This window comes from Panthera tigris, chromosome B2 (genome assembly GCF_018350195.1).
Source record: "Panthera tigris isolate Pti1 chromosome B2, P.tigris_Pti1_mat1.1, whole genome shotgun sequence".
Classification (NCBI taxonomy): Eukaryota; Metazoa; Chordata; class Mammalia; order Carnivora; family Felidae; genus Panthera; species Panthera tigris.
The window spans coordinates 135,787,157-135,809,433 of record NC_056664.1 but is presented as its reverse complement, the minus strand read 5'-3'; the positions used below and the strand labels follow the sequence as shown (position 1 = coordinate 135,809,433).

At 38.9% G+C, this 22,277-nt stretch overlaps 1 protein-coding gene across 1 annotated transcript in view; it reads right to left on the bottom strand.

The window, feature by feature from the left end:
- The window catches only part of ESR1 (estrogen receptor 1), a 436,996-nt gene that overhangs the window by 135,092 nt on the left and 279,627 nt on the right, over positions 1–22,277 (bottom strand). Inside the window, exon 7 of the mRNA XM_042987330.1 lies at positions 19,236–19,571. Coding sequence (XP_042843264.1) covers positions 19,236–19,571 — 336 coding nt within the window. The remainder of the gene's footprint in view (positions 1–19,235; positions 19,572–22,277) is intronic.

The following is a 22,277-nucleotide window of genomic DNA, read 5'->3' as shown; positions in this document are numbered from 1 at the left end:
CCAGTTCATACACTGGGGTGTGTACATATTTACACAATTAGGTAAGTGATTGTGAAGTCCCTGAATGATGCCAGACCTGGCCCCACAAGCCCTTTCCCTTCCCACTCTCCTCCACTCCAAACCACTCTCCTCTCTAATGGCAGCACCCTTGCAGATGCATGGAACTTCTCTTTAACCACACACACACACACACACACACACATACACACACAGAAACTCTGTTTCTTCCAATGGAAGTACTAGGATACTACCTCAAATTTATCATATTTTAATCCCAAATAGGAGAAAAAGCAGCAGCGTGGCAAAAACCTCAGGCCATTGAAGCTGTTAGCTCTCCACTCCACTGACGCTGGGTTCTGGGACTCAAGGTATCGGTGCTTTCTGAAAACCAGTATGTGATATTCGTTCACCACTTACGCTCAGAACACATCTTCTCACATACAGAAAATTTTCTTTCAATATAAGAACTGCTCTCAGAGTCAAATGTGAGTGTGGGTAATTTGAACCATTGCATACATTTAACAGAATATTCACACAGTACAACCGCAAGCGTACAGAATCTCGATGGTCAAATAGTTCAGCCAGAATTTTTCACAAGATGATAAAGTGATAACTGATGCTCGAGATGACGAACTGTAACATCCCGAAATATTCCGAGTTACAAAATGCAATGGCATCAAGCAATGGCCTTGTGGGCACACGGTGAAGAACCAGACTAACCAGTGCCCTGCCACTTCTGAATTCATGCCACATTCGGGAAAGGTACTTATCTTTTGATTGATTTATTTATTTTGAGAGAGAGAGAGAGAGAGAGAGTGCAGGAGGGGCAGAGAGAGAGGGAAAGAGAGAGCATCCCAAGCAGGCTCCGCACCGTCAGCACAGAACCCAATGCGGGGCTCGAACTCACCAACTGTGAGAGCATGACCTGAGCAGAAACGGAGGCAGATGTTTAACTGATTGAGCCACCCAGGCACCCCCGCTATGTATCATTTTGATGTCTCTGTTTCTTTACCTGGCCACAACAATAGTACCTAACTCATTAGGATGTTGTGAAGATATTTCACATGATGCTTGACAATATACTCAATAGCTGGCAGCTTTTTTTTTTTTTTTCCAATATGGCTTTCATGTGAGTTTGATTTTCTGGTGTTCTGAATCTTTCTTTCTTTTTTTTTTTTAAATGTTTTATTTGCTTTTGAGAGAGAGAGAGAGAGAGAACGCTAGGGAGGGGCACAGAGAGAGGGAGACACAGAATCTGAAGCAGGCTCCAGGATCTGAGCTGTCAGGACAGAGCCTAACGTGGGACTTGAACTCGTGAACCGCAATATCATGACCTGAGCCGAAGTCAGACGCTGAACTGACTGAGCCACCCAGGCGCCCCTGAATCTTTCTTAAAATGACCTATGATACATGTTGACAGTAAGTCAGAATACTTATTAAAGAGGACATCCAATATTCAAAGTATGGTTTGAAGCTTACTGTTGTGGAGAGACTGCTATTTGCCCACCAAATATGCACTCAACTCTTATTATTCTGAATTGACCTCAGATTTTATTCCATGTATAATGCACACAGCTTAAAGACTGTATTTCCCAGTGTGCTTTGCTGCTGGATGAAGCCTAACTTCTGACCAATGGGATATAAGAGGAAGTGCTAAGAGTTCCCAGAAGTCTCCTTAAAGGAACCTGCTGCAGCAAAGTGTGTCCCTAACTGACGTTCTCCTCCTCCAACTTTCCAGCAGCCTGTAATGCAGCTGTGACTGCCGAAGCTCCCGTAGCCCGTGGGACCAGGAGATGACCTTGAAAATGGAAGCCTTAAGCTAGGATAGGGAATAAAAAGTCAGAAGGAGCGTGGATCATTTTGACTGCAGAGCTGCTGTGCTACTGGTAAAGGAGTCCAGATTTATTTTATGTGAGAGAAAAATAAACTTTGTCTTGTTTAACCCATTATTATTTTGGTGTTTTCTGTCATAGGGGGTTGATTCTAATCCTAAAACAGTTATACTTGAAATAGGATTTCTACAGCATATACTGTTTCTTACCCTTATAGTCTTTCCTATTTCAGTTTAATATTTGCATGTATAAATACTTTAAGCTTATAGGGTAGCTTAAAGCTTCCAAATGTAGGCAAAATCTCGAGTTATATTAACTCAGAAAATTGGCAGGAGCTGATATACCTCAGGAATGTTTTTTCCTTAATTGTAACACCATTTGTTTCTATAAAAACAAGACAAAACAAAAACAGAGAAACAATAATCAAATCTCAATTAATTTTGGTGAGTGGCAACAAGACTGCTTGAAAAAGAATAAGAGCATGAGGACAGATTTAATAACACAAGTAAAAAGAAATACATGTGCTGAATGTTAAAAAAATACATTCAGAAAAACTAGTTTCTAGCCTAGTTTTCAAAATGCCAGGCTATCTCGTAATTTTATTGAATAGTTACAAAACAGTCTTAAGAATTTGACTCAAAATAAATTATATCAAACAACTACAAACCAATAACTACAGCATTAGCTAGTATTTATTAAATACTTAACCGTGGGCCAGGGTTATCCAAAGACAGAGGTCATGTTATATAGACCCTCTTGACGATGTCTATGTTATATGGCAGGATAGGGGAGAAAAGAAGGTATTTTTTAAAAAATCGAATAATGTTAAAATGGTACAACTCTTTTATTTTTTTAAGTTTATTTATTTATTTACTGTGAGATAGAGAGCTAGGGAGGGGCAGAGAGAGAGTGAGAGACAGAATCCCTAGCAGGCTCCCGGTTCCACACTGAGCCTAACACGGGGCTCAATCCCATGACCTGAGCCTAAATCAAGAGTCAGACACTTAATCAACTGAGCTACCGAGGCGTCCCAAAATGGTACAACTCTTTAAGTTTATGCCATCGCTTTTTATCCTACTCTAAGAGCTTCACACAGGAAATTGTTCTAGAATTGAAACTGTTTCCCTAATAATTAACTCTATTATTAACTTCTCTGTGCCTCAGCTTTTCATGCATACAATAAGGAAAATAAAAGCAATAAAAACTGAGTCAATGCAGGTAAAATGCTTAGAACAGTACCTGCCATAATTAGCTACCATTTGTAACAGGTAAATTACAAAACTCATCTCAGCGTGCCTGGGTGGCTCAGTCGGTTAAGCGTCTGACTTCAGCTCGGGTCATGATCTCATGGCTGGTGGGTTTGAGCCCCGTGTCGGGCTCTGTGCTGACAGCTCAGAGCCTGGAGCCTGCTTCGGATCCTGTGCCTCTGTCTCTCTCTCTGCCCCTCCCCTGTTTGTGCTCTCTCTCTAAGTCTGTCTCTCTCTCTCAAAAATAAACACTAAAAAACAAAACAAAAAACACCTCAGCCGTGCTTCTACTCTTTCATATGTAAACTGGTCAAACCATAACACAGCTCCCATTCCTCACATGGAAGTTCCTGGAAGCAGGAATTTTACCAGTTTTGTTCCTTTGTACATCCTTACACATAAAGCAATACCTAGCACATGCAAAGAACTCATTAAATTGCTGTCAAATGAATAAAACTGGTTTTGTGCTCTTATTACAAAAGACTCTCTAGAAGCCTAAGGCATGCCTGTTTCAATTACATCATCCCACCCCCCTTCATTGGTTCATAAATTTACCTTCTTGCGCTGTGCTTATATTCTTATCTAAAAGTCAGATTTAAAGTTTTGGATCAGAAAAATTATCTCTGAATTTAGGACCATTTTTATGTATTATTATTTTTTGCAATATGATGCCTGTCTCATATATGCCTTTTCATATATCTTAAAGTATTATACCTCCTTTTATTATTATGGGAAAGTAGACATAACATAAAGGTTACTATTTAACCATGTTTAAAGTGTACAATTCAGTGCCATTAAGTACATTCACATTAGGCAACCATCATTACTATCCAGCTCCAGAATATACTGCCTTTTTTTTTTAATTTTTTTTTAACATTTTATTTATTTTTGAGACAGGGAGAGACAGAGCATGAACAGGGAAGGGTCAGAGAGAGGGAGACACAGAATCCGAAACAGGCTCCGGGCTCTAAGCTGTCAGCACAGAGCCCGACGCGGGGCTCGAACTCACCGACCGTGAGATCATGACCTGAGCTGAAGCCGGATGCTCAACCGACTGAGCCACCCAGGCGCCCCCAGAATATACTTCCTTTTTAAAACTATGGCTCCTCGTATATATTCTTAAGTTCCTCTTATTAACAATAGTTAAGACAAATCAGAAATTGGCTAACTAGGCCAATAATAACCATCTTCCAATTTTTACAATCACTTTGGCAACAAATAGTCCCTCAAAATGGTCTGCTATTTGTTAGGCGAGAAGATGAAAGATATTTAAAAGTTAAGTCTTTCTGATCTCATGAGATTGGGAGTCATGTGTTTTGACACACATGTATCAGACCCTAATTGACTAGTCGATTATACATCTATCTGTAAACCTTTTAAGTTTGAAGTCCTTCACAATCTAGGTAGAGTCTTCTAATCCTACAGACCCTATATAATGACAGCTTTGTTCTAGATCACAGTGTGGGGAATTTTAAGATCTACTCAGGAAAGCCCAATATACTTTTCTTTTTCAGTTTAGATCTCTGAATTGTGCACAGTAATACAGAAAAAAAAAAAAAAACCCAAATGTGTTTATATCCTATTTCTGCCTTATTGATACAAGAAGAGAAACACTGCCAGACACAACTTGAATGCCTGCCTTGGAAAATATTCTTCCACTGCTCAAGGTCTTGGATGAGAATGAGTTCTAAAATTCATAGCATTTATCTGCTGGTTTCCAAATATGCATTTCAAATGCCCTAAGCAAATCGAGGCAAACATCTTGACCAGGTAAAAAGAACCAATGTCATTGCGTGACATGCTCTTCTATGAAGAGACACTTTTAATATCCTCCAGAGAAGGAAAATGCCCACCACTTTATTAGATCTCGTGTTTATGAAATGGCCACACAATAAACACATGCTATACTACAAAGAGAATCTTTCATTTCCTCTAGAGAAGGGCACTGCCACCATTTTAAATTTCACCTTTACTTAGCAATCACACTTCCAATTGTTTGTGGCATTGTGTCAGGGGCTTTGCAAGGTGCAACTAACGGATAAATCCTAGCCCAAATGGACAAGGTCACTTGTTTTCTTACTACATCATGAAGAACCTGCCTCAAGAATTGTTTTCCTTAATTTTTTAACGTTTACTTTTGAGAGACGGAGAGAGACAGAGATGGAGTGCAAGTGGGGGAGAGGCAGAGAGAGAAGGAGACACAGAATCCAAAGCAGGCTCCCAGCTCTAGGCTGTCAGCACAGAGACAAACATGGGGCTGGAACCCACGGACTGTCACGAGAGCATGACCTGAGCCAAAGTCGGAGGCTTAACCAACTGAGCCACTCAGGCTCTCCAGCCCCAAGAATTTTTAAACAGAACTTATATTTCAACACATGAGGTGATTTACTTACAAGGGAGAATGTTCCTAAGAGAAGTACCCATTCAAAGTTCAGCAAATTGCATGGAACAGATTAGTAACCAAGGCAACAGAACTGAAATCCTAAGATTCCATGGAACTAGGGGTTCCAAACCAGGAACAGTTAATTCTATAATTCATCCTTTTGACGAAGATGAACTGAACACCAATCAGCTTATCAACTCAAGTGACTTTAAAAATTAAACGCAAACAGCCCCAAGGTTGTGTCTACTTTATGGTTAATGTTAAAATACCACAGGCAATAAAAGGACTTCACCACTGCAGTTTTTCTAATTTTCCACCCTCTGTGTGACTGCAGGGATATAGAGCAGGCATCTATTTACCTAATGACTATTACCTTTCAGCTATGAATCACCTTAAGAGAACTGTTATACTGTCTTCTCTAGGAAATAAGGTATTTGATTAAGAGAAAAGGACCGTGTAGCTATGTTCTACCAGTCAAATACGAACACTTTCCAAACTGTTTCAATGTTTAACCACTCGCTAGAAGCAGTGAATTTATTTTCACATTAGCAAGAAAAATGCTTAACACAGGAGTATTTGAGAGCTAAGCAGTGGGGTGAGGAGAGAACAGTAATAATTGGGCCAAAAATAAGCAGTCTTTCTGGACAATAGTCTAATATAAAGACTACAGTGTAAACCTCTTAAAGTTCTCTGGTTCCTGCAAAAGAAAACAATAACATAGTGGTGATATGAAACAAATTTCAAATCTACTTATGGAGCCTTCTCTAGAAGTCATTGGTGAGATAGAAAGGTATATGGGGCGGGGGGGAGGAAGGTGAATTCTTTTAATTCTACTCCACTACTGAGAATTCTTCCAAGGTTCCCGGGGTTTTTTTTATGGCTCCACGTGACTTAGATCTCATTAGGGCCAACGCTGGTTTTCTCCCCCTTTTGCAGTTCTCTGGTCTCCAACTCCCTAAAGTAAACTAACATCTTACATCACTGAGGGGTACCCTCCACCAGATAGCAGGGAAGTTGAAACTTTAGCTTAGGATACACAAAGGCTAAACCCACAGGGGGGTCTAAACCAACTACTGTCAGTGGTAAACAGACTCCATAAATCGAGATATAGAATTGGTTATGCCACAAGTTCAAGTGTAGCCACTCCAGAAAGTCAGGCACATGTACCCTGGAGAAGCCACACAGTTTCAGCATCGTTCTGAGAATGAAGCTATATACAGCCAGGCCAAATGCTCATCGTGTTAAGAAATCTCAATTTGTGAAGAGTCATAGTCCAAGAAAAGAAGAACTTTTGTTTTGTCAAAGGAATGCTCACATGATTTTCTACAGTAGGCTTTATTTAAATGAAAGGCACACTACAGTTAAAATATGATTCATCTAATATAAACTCATTTTTCACATATACAACTTTTAAAAATAAGTTCATGGCCTAAGCAAGTCAAACTCAGATTGTAGAAATACTTTTCCCTTGACAAATTCCCCTAGACAAAAATAGATACCCAGCCAATAAAAACTATCCATCTTTCCATTTAAAAGAAGAAATCCAACCATGGTGTAAATGAATCATCCAGCAATAAATCTACTATTAGTGAAATAAGACTATGGTTTAAGAGCTGCTACTGTGTTTTACACCCCAGCTGATTTAGTTCAGCAATATACATCTGAGAAGACACTGTGGACCATGGACTGGTTGTCCTGCCACAGCAAACTCAATCCATGATTATGTTGGTTAAAGTCATTTGAAGTTTCAGAAAGTAAGTAGAAGTTGAGTTGTCCCTTTGCGGCGGTAGGGAATGAGCATAGAATTGAAATAGAGTGAGGGAGATGCAGAGATTCAAGCAAAAAAATGAAATGAATGCATTTTGTGAAGGGGAGAATGGCCAGCAGAGAATGGGGCCAGGAGATCATGCTGGAAAGTAGAGCTCAAATAAGATGGGAGAGTGTCAGTTGGTGAACAGCTTTTCTACTATTAAAAAAAAAAGGAAAAAAAAAAAAAAGGCTAACCTATGGTCAGGTGCCTTGAGGCACAAGTTGAATTCTAGGCTTCAAGAGACACTATCATTTATCTGTTAAAGCCATTACTAAGTTAGACAATCAAGTCCACTGCCGAATTTTTAACTGAATGGTTGTCTCCCCCCACAAAATTCGTATCAACCCAGAACCTGCGAATGTGATTTTATTTGAAAATAGGGTCTTTACAGATGTAAACAAGATGAGGTCATACTGGATTAGGGTGGACCCTAACTCTAACATAACTGGTGTCCTTATAAGAGGAAAATTTGGACACAAACACAGAGGGAGAACATCATAAGACAACAGAGGCAGAGATTAGAGAAATGCATCTGCAGGCCACAAATTCAAGGATAGACAGCAGCCTCTAGAAGCTAGCTAGAAAGAGGCATGGAAGGATCCTCCCACAAAGCCTTCAGAGAGAGCATAGCCCTGTTGATGACCTTGATTTTAGACAACCAGCCTCCAGCACTGTAAATTTCTCTTGTTTTAAGCCATGCAGTTTGTGAAATATTGTTATGGCAGCCATAGGAAACTAATGCAAGGAGTGAAGCATTCTGAAATGATGATTCACAGAAATTATTCTGGCAGTGAAGAATGGAAGGGAGGAGAAGCTGAAACCAAAAAGACCAGTTAGAAGGACATTATAGTAATTCAGTCTTAGAAAACAAGAAGGATGTGGGCCAGGCTAGCAACAGAACAGGAAAAAAAGCCAAACTCTAGAGATGTCGAAGATGAAGAACTGATGGTACACGGTGAAGACGAGCCAGACACAAAGATGATTCCAAACTCAGACCCAGAAGAGTGGAGCCTCTGGCAGAAATGGAAAGGCACAGGAGAAACAAATGAGTTTGCTATAGCGGAGAAAAGGCAAATGGCAAGTTTCAGATAGATATGTTAGTGGAGACATGACATTTAACTGGTATTCTGTGGGCACCAAAAGAGTGGAATTGAATATTTAGGTGTCAGGACCTACAGAGAGAATTCTGGAAATCATAAATCTCAAAGTTAAGATTCAGGTGAAGCTCTGAATGTGGTAACCTTTCAAGTTGGTTATAAGCAGCATTGGCACCTAGAGCAGAGTCCTAGAATATTGGGAGACACCTACAACAGATGGGAAAAGAGAGAAGGAAAGCCTGGTATATCCTTCTTCTCTCCTGGGAACAATCTTTCTGTCCTATGAATATTGAATGGTAACTCACCCAATCACCTCTTATCGGCACTGGGTTTTTCTAAATGTATCAAGTCTCATGAACTTTGCCTCTACTTCTAAGATTAATGCCTCTACGTCTATTATTCCATTAATGGAAATATATGAGCACAGGACAGACTCATTTATGTTCAGTTATTATAAGTGAAGCAAAAATATATAACTTATGATCAAATGGCTTATTTTCCTTTTCCTTTTTCAAAATTGGAAAAAGTAACCAAACATGTAAACCAATATCTGTTTACTCTACTTTAAAAGTTCTAGGGACGCCTGGGTGGTTCAGTCAGTTAACCATCTGACTCTTGATTTTGGCTCAGGTCAAGATCTCATGGTTCAGGAGTTTAAGCCCCGCATCAGGCTCTGCACTGACAGCATGGAGCAATCTTGTGATTCTCTCTCTCTCTCTCTCTCTCTCTCTCTCTCTCTCTCTCTCTTTATCCCCCTCCCTCTCTCCCTCTCTCTCACTCTCAAATTAAATAAATAAACATTTAAAAAAATAAAAGCTCTAAAAAATAGTAAACTTGGAAGGTCAACTGTAAAGGAAGTCTTAAAAATACTTCTGTAGGAAGCTGTTCAAGAAATGGAATTGAAACACCTGTGCAGCCATCTGTATAAAAACAATTTTGGAGCCACACCTCACAGTGTATACTGAAATGAATTCAAATGGATCAAAGATAGGAATATAAAAAGGGGAAACTATTAAAGTACGAGATTAAAACATTCTGCGGGTTAAAATTTTCTTAAAGGTATTTGCCAGGTAGATTCATGGAACTGTTAAAATTCTAAATCAACTTCAAAGCCAGAAGTTCAGTGAACCACTTGGGCGGGCAAAAGAGAGTAAATGATTAGCCAGGCCTACACCAGGTGAGCCAAACATTCCTCTTTAAATCAAAAGCTCCTTATTTCTGTTGCCTCAAAATTACAGGCACCCTTTCTTTTTAATACAATGTATAATAGTTTCCTAGGGCTGGCATACAAGGTACAAAAAAGGGGTGTCTTAAAATGACAGAAATGTATTGCCTCACAGTCACAGAGGCTAGAGGTCAGAGACGAAGGTATCGGTAAGACCAGACTCTCTCTGAAGGCTCTAGGGGAGGACCCTTCCAGACCTCTTCTAGCTTCTGGTGTTTATCGGCATCTTTGTCATTCCTTGGCTTGGAGATGCATTGATCCAGTCACATGGCCATTCTTCTTCCTGTGTGCTTTATATCATCTTCCCTCTGTGCATTGTCTATCTCTACATCCAGATTTCTCCTTTTTATAAGGACTGGGGCCCACCCCAATGACTTCATTTGAACTTGGAAGACCCTCATTGCAAATAAGATCACATTCTGAAGTACCAAGTGTTAGAATTACAGCATATCTTTTGGGGGGAACACAATTCAACTCATTTCAACATACTTTAATAGTAATATATCTAAATAGTCACAAAAACCTGGCATTCTAGAAGTAGCAGAGCCACAGGCCAACACTTCCTACAAGGTGGCTTGAGGACACCCAGCACCACACATCACCCAGCTCAAGATAAACATTCAGATTCTGAGGCCCTGACTCAGGCCCTGACTTACTTTTTTTTTAATTTGAGGGAGACAGAGTAAGCACATGCAAGAGCAGGAGAGAGAGGCAGAGGTAGGCAGAGAAAGAGAGAGAGAGAGAGAGAGAGAGAGAGAGAATCCCAAGCAGGCTCCGTGCTCAATGTGGAACCCAACGTGAAGCCCAATGTGGGGCTCAATCCCACAACCCTGGGATCATGACCTGAACCAAAATCAAGCGTGGGACGCCCAAGTGACTGAGTCACCCAGGAGCTCCCCGGAAAGGGATTTTAAAGGCTTAAAGCATCTGGGCTAACAAGCATCAATGGGGCATCAAAGTTTCACGTGAAAGACAAATCTAGTAAGCAGCTGCTGTCCTTGGGCTTCAACCAGAGCTCCCACAGGAGTAGTGAAAAGCTGCGCTGGGCTGACTTAGAAGTGGAACACTCCAAAGAAAGCCCTGCATTGCCAGCCCAGAGGGGCTGCCACCATTCATGCTAGGGTAATTCCAACCCAGTCCTGAGGCTCTTCTTTATAGAATGGTTGCCAAACCTAAACTGCAAATGTTACTCTTAAACATATGCATTTGTCACCTCTCCAGGATGTCACCCACACTTGCATGTCATGTTATTGTTCATTACCATGCTATGCCAAAATGGGCTGGAACACTATGACAGCCTGAGAGCAGAGTCTACTGGGCTGATCACAGGTTGGGTATCAGAGTACTAGATAGGAAAGCCAAGTCCCTGGAATCCACAAGAACCTCCCATAATAGAATGTGTTCCTTGAAGATGCTCCCAGTTCCCACAGTGAGGTATTGTGCCCTCTCCTTGCCCTCTTGTCCCTACCCATTCTAAGTTTTCAGTTACATACCCTACGTGAAACTAACTCGCTGCTGGCCAACTGATGCCTGTTAAAGTCCTCAGAACTCAAGCTCTGTACAGTCCTCTGAATATTGATCCCTTACAAAAGAGAGCCTGGAAATGAATCTCACTAAGGCAGATGCTACAGAGATATTAGAACATCAGGGAGATTCTGAAGAGAGGCAAAAGAGAATAATAGAATAATAAATATCCTTCTTCTTTATGGAAAAATTGTGTTCTAACAGGGCTCAGAGATTTCTTAAAGTCAGAATTTTCAAAAAAACACCCTTTATTCATTCATTTATTCATCCATTCAATAAGCATTTCCTGTGCTTCATTGCTGATTTGAATGATGAGGATGAGTGTTAGAGTCAGGGAAGCTAACTCCTGGATTCCTGGTGAACACAGGAGCAGAAGAAACCTTGAGCCCTGTAATGGCGAAGACAGCCACACACCATCAGAGACAACACAAGAAGCTTCTGAGAAACCTGGGCTTGTAGCTGGTGGGAGGCATGTCCAAAAAAAAGTGTATCCTTTCTCCCCAGGGGTAAAACTGAGCAAGAATTCAAAGAAAAGTGGTGGGGAGTTGGGGCCCAGAAATAACTGGGGACTCATTTAGCATTGAGAAGCCAGGGACTGGGACAGGAAAGGGGAAGGAGAAAGGTTGCCTATATTGCCACCAAAAGAATGAGGAAGTGGTTAAGGTAGCATGTTTCCCATGAAACTGAGCTTGACTGTCATTTTCCCTTGGTTTTTCTTCCTGGGCCAGCAGCTTTAGCACACCTTCCCAGATTTGTGCCCAGCGGTCAGTGAGACTGTCAGGCTTCTGGTTATCAGTTTTTAAAAGACAATAATAAGCTGAGGACTAGATGTTTATCTAAATATTCATTAAATAGATAGAACTAGAACTTGGAAGTATGAAATTGCCCTTGAGATATTTATAATGACAGTGAATTTTGGAAAAGGTGTAATTTTTAATAAATCAAAGTAACAGTTACGTGATGCAATTCAAGCTTCCAGGGGAAAAAAAAATCAAATGTACTTCATTAGCACCGAAACTAAGAATCAGCCAGGCAATGATGCAGTTGAGTGTGATCTAGATATTAAAAACATAACAACTTCACATTTTTGCCTTTTTTGACCTTCAGATAAACAATGTTATACTTGCTAACAAGTTTTCACCATGTATAGAATAATAGTAAATTAAGATTTAATAATCTAACCCTTTTAAAATTAAATCTCTACCCATGGATAGATTATATAAAGTGATTTTGTAAAGATTAACAAATTTCAGAATGAACAATAAAGAGAAAAGCCTTTTCTACAGCGAGATATCAAAAAACAGATATGTAACATGTGTTATAAAAAAGCATCCCTTGTCAGAGCCGAGCAGGTAGGTTTTATCATTCTTGCTGCAGTTGTTTTTAAAGTGTAAATGGAAAAAGATTAATTTCTTGATGTAAACTTTTGCTAGGTCTAATACAGATACTTTACAGATTGAAACCTACCAAAACTACATGATGCATTTTATCATAATGCTCTTCGTATCTTGAGTCTAAGTAAAGAAATGTATTATCAAGTCAAAAAATATGCTCCAAATGTTAAGGAAAAGGAAAATTCAAGCTAAAATCACCAACATCTGAAAATTCTGACAATATTCTATTAGTAAAAAAAAAAATTCTCAAACTACTAACATAGACAAATGAACTGATTATTTTTATTAAAATTCATCATGCAAAATGAAGTCAATTTTGGGGGGAGGGGAGTTTTCCAAGATGGAGAAATAGGAGATTCCTGAATTCACATGCTCCCATAGACATACCAAATCTCTAGCTACACAATTTCTTCTGAAAGACATCCAGAAACTAGCTGAATGATTCCTACACAGTGGGGAAATGAAAAAATACTTACATCAATATACACCCCTGGTACAATGACACACAATCAAGAGGGAACTCAAAACTCTCAGTTTCTCTCTGAGGAGCAAAGATTTGGACCCAATATATAGCACTCCAGTTTTTAAAACTTTCACCTAAGGGGAGAGCCACCGAAACAGGCAGTGAAATACATGAGAAATATAAGACTATAGAAAACAAAGAAACTTCTTAATGGGCTCACAAGATTACTGTCCATCTTCCCAAGTTTCATCACAGAAGTGAACATCTCCCAGTCTTTGTCTGATAGAGATCTATTTGCATATTTTAAGACCTGCTACCTGTGGGCCAGGTTCTAATTTAGTGTCATCTAGAGACTAACTATGATCCTCCTCAGAGACTGGGGAAACCCTGTGGCCTGCTCCAAAAATCACCTATCTCTCTCTAAAAGGAGCTTGTACATACATCTGGCATCCCAACTTTTTTGGCTGCCATCCAGGGAACTCATCCTTTGATCACCTGGTTCTATTGATCAGAAGAGCTTGTGTTTGCCAATCCCATAGACCTATAGCAAACAATTCCTAAGGCACTATCTCCGAGGCACAGCACAGAGGGAGCAAACAGACACTCTCATATCCCAGTATTTCCCTGAAAGAGATATATTTGTATCCTTTAAAAGCTGTTACCTGAGGATCCAGCTACCAATCAGCCTGAATCTAGGTGTTCAGCAAGATCCTCCCCTTTGGGATATTGACAGGACTTGGCATACCTTCAACTCTTGGGAACCACTGAGAAGAAAGAAGGCTGCCTAGGCAATCATAATAGTTTGAGAGACAACCAAGAGCTCAGGATAGGATGAACAATAAAGTTTGTCTCCTACTCCATCAAGACTAGGAAAGGGGGCTATTTTATCTAATGCACAGGAACCAACACAGAATCAAGTAAAATGAAGAAACAGAGGAATAGCTTCCAAACAAAAGAAATGAGATAAAATTACAGAAACAGACTAGCAAAGTGGAAGTAAGTGCTTTACCTAATAAAGAGTCTAAAATAATGATCACGAAGATGCTCACCAGAGTGAGGAGAACAATACATGAACGAAGTGGGAATTTCAACAAAGAGACAGGAAATATGAGAAAATACCAAACAAAGGGGCACCTGGGTGGCTCAGTTGGTTAAGTGTCTGACACTTGATATTGGCTCAAGTCATGATCTCACAGTTGTGAGATCGAGCCCGCACTGGGCTCCACACTGAGAGTGGGGCCTGCTTGGGATTCTCTCTGTCCTTCTCCCTCCCTCTCTCTGTCCCTCTCTCACACACACATGTGCTCTCTCTCTCTCTCTCTCTCTCTCTCTCAAAATAAATAAATTTTTTAAAAAAGAAAATACCAAACAAAAATCACAGAACTAAAGAGTACAATAATTGCACTGAAAAATTTAATGGAGGGGTTCAACATCAGACTAGATCAAGCTGAAGAAAGGATCAACAAACTCAGACAGAAGAGAGAAATTCATCCAATCAGAGAAATGAAAAGGAAAAAGAAAAAGAATGAAAAAGAGTAATGATAGTTTGAGTAACTTATAGGACAACATCAAGAAAACCAGCATTCACATTATAAGGGGTCTCAGGAGAAAAAAGAATGAAAGGGACAGAAAGCTCATTCAAAGAAATCATGGCTGCAAACTTCCCTAATCTGGGGAAAGAAAGAGACATCCAGATCCAGGAAGCCCAAAGAGCTGTAACAAAGATGAACCCAAAGAAACCCACACCAAGACACATTAAAATTAAAGTATCAACAGTTAAAGACAGGAAGACAATCTTAAAAGCAGTAAAAGAAAAACAACTTGTTACACAAGGCTATCACCAAGTAAGGACATCAGTAGGTAACACTATCAGCACATTTTATAGCAAAAACTTTACAGATCAAAAGAGTGTCATAATATACTCAAGTGCTGAAAGAAAAAACCATCAACCAAGAATACTCTACCCAGCAAAGTTGTCCTTCAGAATTTTGAGGGAGAGGTCAAGAATTTATCAGAAACAAAAGCTGAAGGAGTTCATCACCACTAGCCCAGCCTTACAAGAAATGTCAAAGGTACTTTTTCATGCTACAATAAAAGGATCCCAATTAGTAATAGGAAAACATATTAAAGTATATGGGGTGCCTGGGTGCCTCATTCGGTTAAGCATCTGACTTTGGCTCAGGTCATGATCTCACGGTTCATGAGTTCAAGCCCCACATCAGGCTTTGCTCTGACAGTGCACAGCCTGCTTGGGATTCTCTCTCCCTCTCTCTTCCCCTTCTCCACTTGTGTGCATGCTCTCTCTCTCTCTCTGAGTGAATAAACTTAAAAAAAAAAAGAAAGCATAAATTTCAATAGTAAGGCAAATATAGAGTTAAATTCAAAATACTCTAAAGTTATGGTGATGGATAAATCATTTATAAATCCAGTAGGAAGGTTAAAAGACAAAAGTAATAAAAATAATTGGGGCACCTGAGCAGTTCAGTCAGTTAAGTGCCTGACTCTTGGTTTCAGGTCTGGTCATAATCCCAGGGTCATGAGACTGAGCCTGCATTGGGCTCCATGTTTGAGGTGGAGTCTGCTTAAGATTCTCTCTCTCCCTCTCCTTCATCCTCTCATGTTATCTCTCTCTCTCCCTCAAAGAAGAATAATTATAATTATAATAGTTTGTAATGGATACACAAGGTAAAAAGATGTAAATTATGACATCAAACATAAAACATGGGGGGAGAGCAAAAATTAGAACTTTAAAATATGTTCAAACTTAACTGGTCAAAAATCACCAATATATGTTATAAATATAAGTTGTTACATGTAAGCATAATGGTAGCTACAAAGCAAATGCCTATAGTAGATAAACAAAAGATAATGAGAAAGAAATCTAAGAAAACCACTGTGAAAGTCATCAAACCACAAAGGAAGAAAGCAAGAAAAGAAAAAAAAAAGAGGAACTACAAAACAACCAGAAAACAATTAACAAAATGGCAACAAGTACACACCTATAAATAATTCTTTAAATTAACTAAATCCTCCAATCGAAAGACATGGAGAGATTGAATGAATAATAATAAAAAAAAAAAGACCCAACTATATGCTGCCTACAACAGACTCACATCAGGTTTAAGGACACAAACCGACTGAAAGTGAAAGGATAGAAAAATATACTCCATGCAAATGGAAAGCAAAGAAAGAAGGCATAGTTATACAAGATAAAATTCAAGAATTTAATTAAAGACTGTAATGAGACAAAAAATCATTATATAATGATACAGAGGTCAATCCGACAAGAGGGTAAAGCACTGCTTTCTTTTTTTAATATTTATTTATTTATTTATTTATTTATTTATTTATTTATTTATTTTGAGAGAAAGAGTATGAGTGGGGAAAGGGGCAAAGAGAGTGAGAGACTCCCAAGCAGGCTCCGTGCTGTCAGTGCAGAGCCCAATGTGGGGCTCGATCTCACGAACTGTGAGATCATGACCTAAGCTAAGGTCAAGAGTTGGATCCTAAACCAAGTGAGCCACCCAGGTTCCCTGAAGGTAAAGCATTTGTAAATATTTATGCCCCCAACAATAGGGCACCTAAATACATAAAACAAACATTTAACAGACCTTAAAAGAGAAATAGACAGCAATACAAGAATAATAGAGGACTTCAATACCCCATTTTCAACAATGGATAGACCATCCAGACAAAAAAATCAGTAACAAAACATTGAGCTTAACACACTAGACTTAATGTGAATGATAGTTCATCGTCATGGATTGGAAAAAATGATACTATTAAAATGTCTATACTACCCAAACCAACAATATACAGATCCACCGTAATCTCTATCAAAATTCCAGTTAGATTTTTCACAGAAATAGAAAAAGAAATCCTAAAATTCCTATGGAAACATGAAGACCCTGAATAGTCAAAACAATTTTAATAAAGAAGAACAAAGCTGGAGGCATAAGCATCACACTTCCTTATTTTAGACTATATTACAAAGCTATAGTAATCAAAAGAGTATGGGATTAACATAAAAACACTGACACAGAACAATGCTACAGAATAGAAAACCCAGAAATAAACCCAAGCATATATGGTCAATTGATTTATAACAAAAGAACTAAGAATATAAAATGAGGAAAAGCTAGTCTCTTCAATAAAAGGTGATGGGAAACTGGATAGCCACATACACAAAAATGAAACTGGATCACTATCTTACACCATACACAAAAATCAATTCAAAATGGATAAAGGACTTGAAAGTAATACCTGCAACCATAGAACTCGTAGAAGAAAACAAAGAAAGAGCTCCCTGACACCAATCTTGGCAATGCTTTTTTTTGGGGGGGGGGGATTTGATACCAGTCAGCTTTTGATTTACAACAGCTGTATTTTAATAGTACACACACACACACACACACACACACACACCACACACAATTTCATCTCTGCCTTTATAATTCCTTTTTGTTTTTTAACCATCAAGTAATAAGATATAGTTTGGTCCAAGAGTTTGAAATCATTCAGGTCTTTTAAACTAATATGATCAAGTGGTTTTGCTATACATCTCATTATTATAAATTTGTTTAGTTCTGGGTTTAACAATGGGATAGCTAAACATGGATATATTTTCTTTCCCTTGATTTATGTCTCCATTTCATTCCGAAATTTGGAAGATTATTGCCATGAATTCTTCATTTACTGATGATGTATTTGAACTTCATTCCAGTTATTTCACATGCCCTTCAAGTATTATAAAAATGTCATGATGGAAATCTACTGATAAGTATGAAAAAATATATACTTGAGTTCAACAGTGCTCTGGAATTAATAGTGACAAGACTTCAAGAGGGAAAATATATGCTTATAGGACAATAAAACTTAACAGCAACCGAGAGTTGGCTCTCAGGTATATGGCTATTATTTGTTTCTTGTTTTTTCTCTTCTCCCAAAGTATTCTTTAAAAAGGCAATAACAAATATAAAGAAAAAAGTTATTACCACATTACACTTAGATTCTATTAATTGTTTATCATAGATCTGCTTCACATGAGGATGCTAAGCTAGGTTGGTTCTCAATAAAACTCTTAATTTCAAAGATGGCCAAGACTTTTTATTTGCCAGTTGGGCTGACCCTAAAAATCTAAATATGCCTGTCAATCCCCATGTTTCCATTTAATGCAATCTCTACCACCTACATGGATGTCCTCTATCAAGTTGGGATCAAACATTGCTGCCTCCTTATTCAAAGAGGTTACCAACTTATTCAAAGTTTACATGTTAATGGATGCAAATACACAAAATCGTCTCTAAGGTCAGACATTTGTCCACTTGGTCTACAATCGGTGAACTTTGCAATACAAATACAAAGCTCCACGTTTATTTAGTTTAATAAAAAAAATCCCACGCTTCATAGGTAACAATTAATTTCTCATATTAAAAGAAACCAAATGAGACGATCTCTGCCTAAAACCACTACTCATTTGATCTACAAGCCCAGAAAAAAGATGTAACTTCCTCTTGCCTTGGTTCAGCTATGTTAGCTCCTGAATGGATATGTTGGGGCATGGAGGAGGTCATTTTCTAGTCTTGTTTCCATAATAACTAGAATTCTTCTCCCTGAACAACAAGAGCAACAGTCAAGTTTTACAGGAACACCAGTTCTGAGAGAATCAACTGAAGGACCAAGTGTCACTTCAGCCAGTGTATCTTTCTACCAGCTCCTCTCAGGGAGGCGAACCTATTTTATTTTTCTTTTGTATTACCTTTCTCCTAAAATATTAAGAATAGACAGTGGAGTACATAATTGGCATTCAGTCAAGACACCCATTATTATCTCTTTAGCCCACAAACATCTTAAAAGTTCTTAAAAGGTAAAACTGTTTATGAATAACTGAGGTATGTTGAACAAAAGTCATCAATATTACAAATTTGTAGTACCTGGATCACTTTATGGTAAACATTTCTGACAGCGTGAAGACATAATATTACATGCATTTATTATGTAGTGTCCATCCCAGAATTTTTAGTTAAATATAAATAATGTCAGGTTAAAGACTTTAATCTTCTAGATTTTGATTTTAAAGCATTGCTTCCTAACTTCCAGGAGAATTACAGTATGTTGATAGTGAAAATTAACAAATTGGATGTAACCTTGAAACCAGTCAGATAGCAAGCTGTGGTGTCCCACCGCCCCTCCCATGACAGCTCGACCAGTTGGTGAGCAGTTTCAACTCCTAAAGTAAGTGTTGAGCTTAGTGTTCTTACCTGGCACCCTCTTTGCCCAGTTGATCATGTGAACCAGCTCCCTGTCAGCAAGGTTGGTCAGCAAGCCCATCATCGAAGCCTCACTGAAGGGTCTGGAAGGATCGTAGTCGGAATAGATTATGGGGGGCTCAGCCTCCAACAAGGCACTGACCATCTGATCGGCTGTCAGGGACAAGGCTGGGCTGTTCTTCTTAGTATGCTTAATCAAGAGAGGGCTTGGCCAAAGGTTGGAAGCCCTCACATCTCCGGAAGACCCCACTTCATTCCTGCCCTCCCCCTCATCTCTCTGGCGCTTGTGTTTCAACATTCTTCCTCCTCTTCGGTCTTTCCGTATTCCTGAGAACACAGAAAAAAAAAATACCCAGTTTATTTTTTTCTCATGTAAACTTTCACACTAAAACCAACTTCCATGCTAATAGCCTTTATTTTATTTACATAGATATTTTGAGGCACAAATTTGCTAGTAGGTGTTTAACAAGCAGCTGCCTAAGAGGAAAAAAAAAAAGCTTTGATTTGTAGCATTCTCCAATTCCATGGTGTAAATACTCCCACCATGGCAAATTTCAAGCTACTTGTCTGAACTGGAGCGGCTTACAAGACTCCTGAAGAGTTAACAGTAGAATTTTGTGAGCCAACACAAGTTGAATCTGACAAACTGTGTGTGTGTGTGTGTGTGTGTGTGTGTGTGTGTGTGTAACAGATACTACAAAAAGAACAAAATCATAATGATTAGTTATTCTTGAAATACAGCTTACCATCAAAGACAGCTTCTGCTATGAATATTCTTTTAACAGTAAATTTAAAAGGCACTGAGAAAAGCACTTTGTAACCATCCTATCGTCCAAGTAGGTCTCTTACTGGAAGACACGGAAGGAGAGTGACGTATCTGAAATGTATCTGACAGCCTCAGGATCCCACAGGTCCTCAGCGAGTCTTTGACTGCTGCTAAGCTGCACCTGATCACCTCAGTACTTCGCCTAAGACCTTCAAGTAGTTTACTTGGTTCTTAGATTTTCACAAATGTATTTCTCTTCCCCTAATAGAAAAGCTTTAAAATAGCTGAAAATAATTTTCCCCCAAAGGTTTACCCAGCTGTGGTTCTCACTAACTAAATTATAAACAGAAGCAGAATCCAGTCTCTTGCAATGATTCTTTGTGGTCCCATCTCGGCATCTTAACCTGGAAAAGGCCATGCTGTGGCACTGAAATGTATCAGCAGAAACAAATACCTTACAAAGACAAAAATTAACACAAGCTTCTGTAGTTTCAAAACTGGTCATATCAAAAGAAATGTTCATCTCTCCAAAATAAGCTGGACAGCAACATTTTTTAGGTTTGTATGAAAAAAATAATTTTGGTAAAAAGCTAATACAATTATTTTTAATATTAAATACATGAGCAGCACACACTCTTTATAATATATTACCTTTTCTCTCATAACAAATGAATAACTAATATCAGAAACTTGTTCTATTCTGTTCTAATTTGTCAAGGAATTTGGACAAATATGTGGCTGTGAATTTTTTATGTGTAACTTTTTAAAATTTTTTTCATAAGTATTTTTAAGTGTTTATTTTTGAGAGAGAGGAGAGACAGAGAGAGAGTGAGTGGGGTAGGAGCAGAGAGAGAGGGAGACAGAGAATCCGAAGCAGGATCCAGGCTCCGAGCTGTCAGCACAGAGCCCAATGTGGAGCTCAAACCCATGAACCGTAAGATCATGACCTGAGCCAAAGTCGGACGCTTAACCGACTGAGCTACCCAGGAGCCCCTTATGTGTAACTTTTATTCTTATAGGTCTAGATTATATACATTAGACAACGCCCTCAAAATATAATGAAGTCACAGACCCTTCCTATTTGTTCAGTATTAAAATAAGCATTTCTCAGAACTCTTGTAATAAGTAATAAAAATAAAGATTATTATCACTAATACACACTCAGTACTTACTCACCATGTATCTTAAGCACTTTATATACACTTTACATGAAAGCACTTTACAATTAATTTAACCCTCACCATAATCTTGTAAGGTTAATATTGGGAAACATCTATGTAGAAAGGTTCATGAACTTGTCCGAGACCATTCTCAACCAAGTATGATTCGAGATCCTGGCCCTAAAATGAAGAAGTTTCTCCAGTTAACAGTTTTAGAATTTTACCAATTATCAACAAAGTTGACAAATTTATGAATATCCAGAAGTAAAATAAGTTGGAGGAGACCAGTTGTATTTGACCAGCCATTGTCCTTAGTCAGGCCTTTCAACCAGTTCATTGCCAGATATGCTCATGAGATAAGAGTCTCTAGATTAAGAAAGATGATTCACTCTACTCTCAGGTCATCAGTGCATACCCGGAGTTATCACACCCATGGCTGAATACTGCATATATAAGCAAAATAATCTAAAAATTATTTAGATTGGAGTAACTAGGATGGTGGGGAGGTGTGAAATCTCGTCACACAGAGGTCAACTGAGGAACGAAGAGTGGTTAGTGTAGAGAAAAGAAGATTTAGAGGAAACATGAGTGCCCTCCTATAAAGATGGTGTTATAGTCTGAAAGCTTGTGTCCCCTGAAATTCATGTGTTGAAATCAAAGTGGTGGTACTTGGAGGTGGGGCCTTTGGTAGGTAGTTATGTCATGGGAGTACAGTCCCATGGATGGCCTCATAAGAGGCCAGGGAGCTAGTGGATGAATGGCCTCATAAGAGGCCAGGGAGCTAGTATGAGCTTGCTCTCTCTACTATGTGAGGATACGAGATATCTGTGAGCTATCTGCAAGCCAGGAAGCAGACTCTATTCAGACACCAGATCTGCGGCCCCTTGATCTTGGACTTCCCAAACTCCAGAACTTTGAAAAACAAATGTTTGTTGTTTAAGCCATGAAGTCTTTGTCATTTCTGTTATAGCAGCCCACACTACCTGGGAGATGGGTTTGATTTGCTCTTCTGTGTTTCTTCTGTAACACCGAAGAGATATGTGGAAACTGTTAAGTAGAGTTCAAAATAAGGAGGCAGTTGGCAATAGTCAAATCAGACAAAAAAGG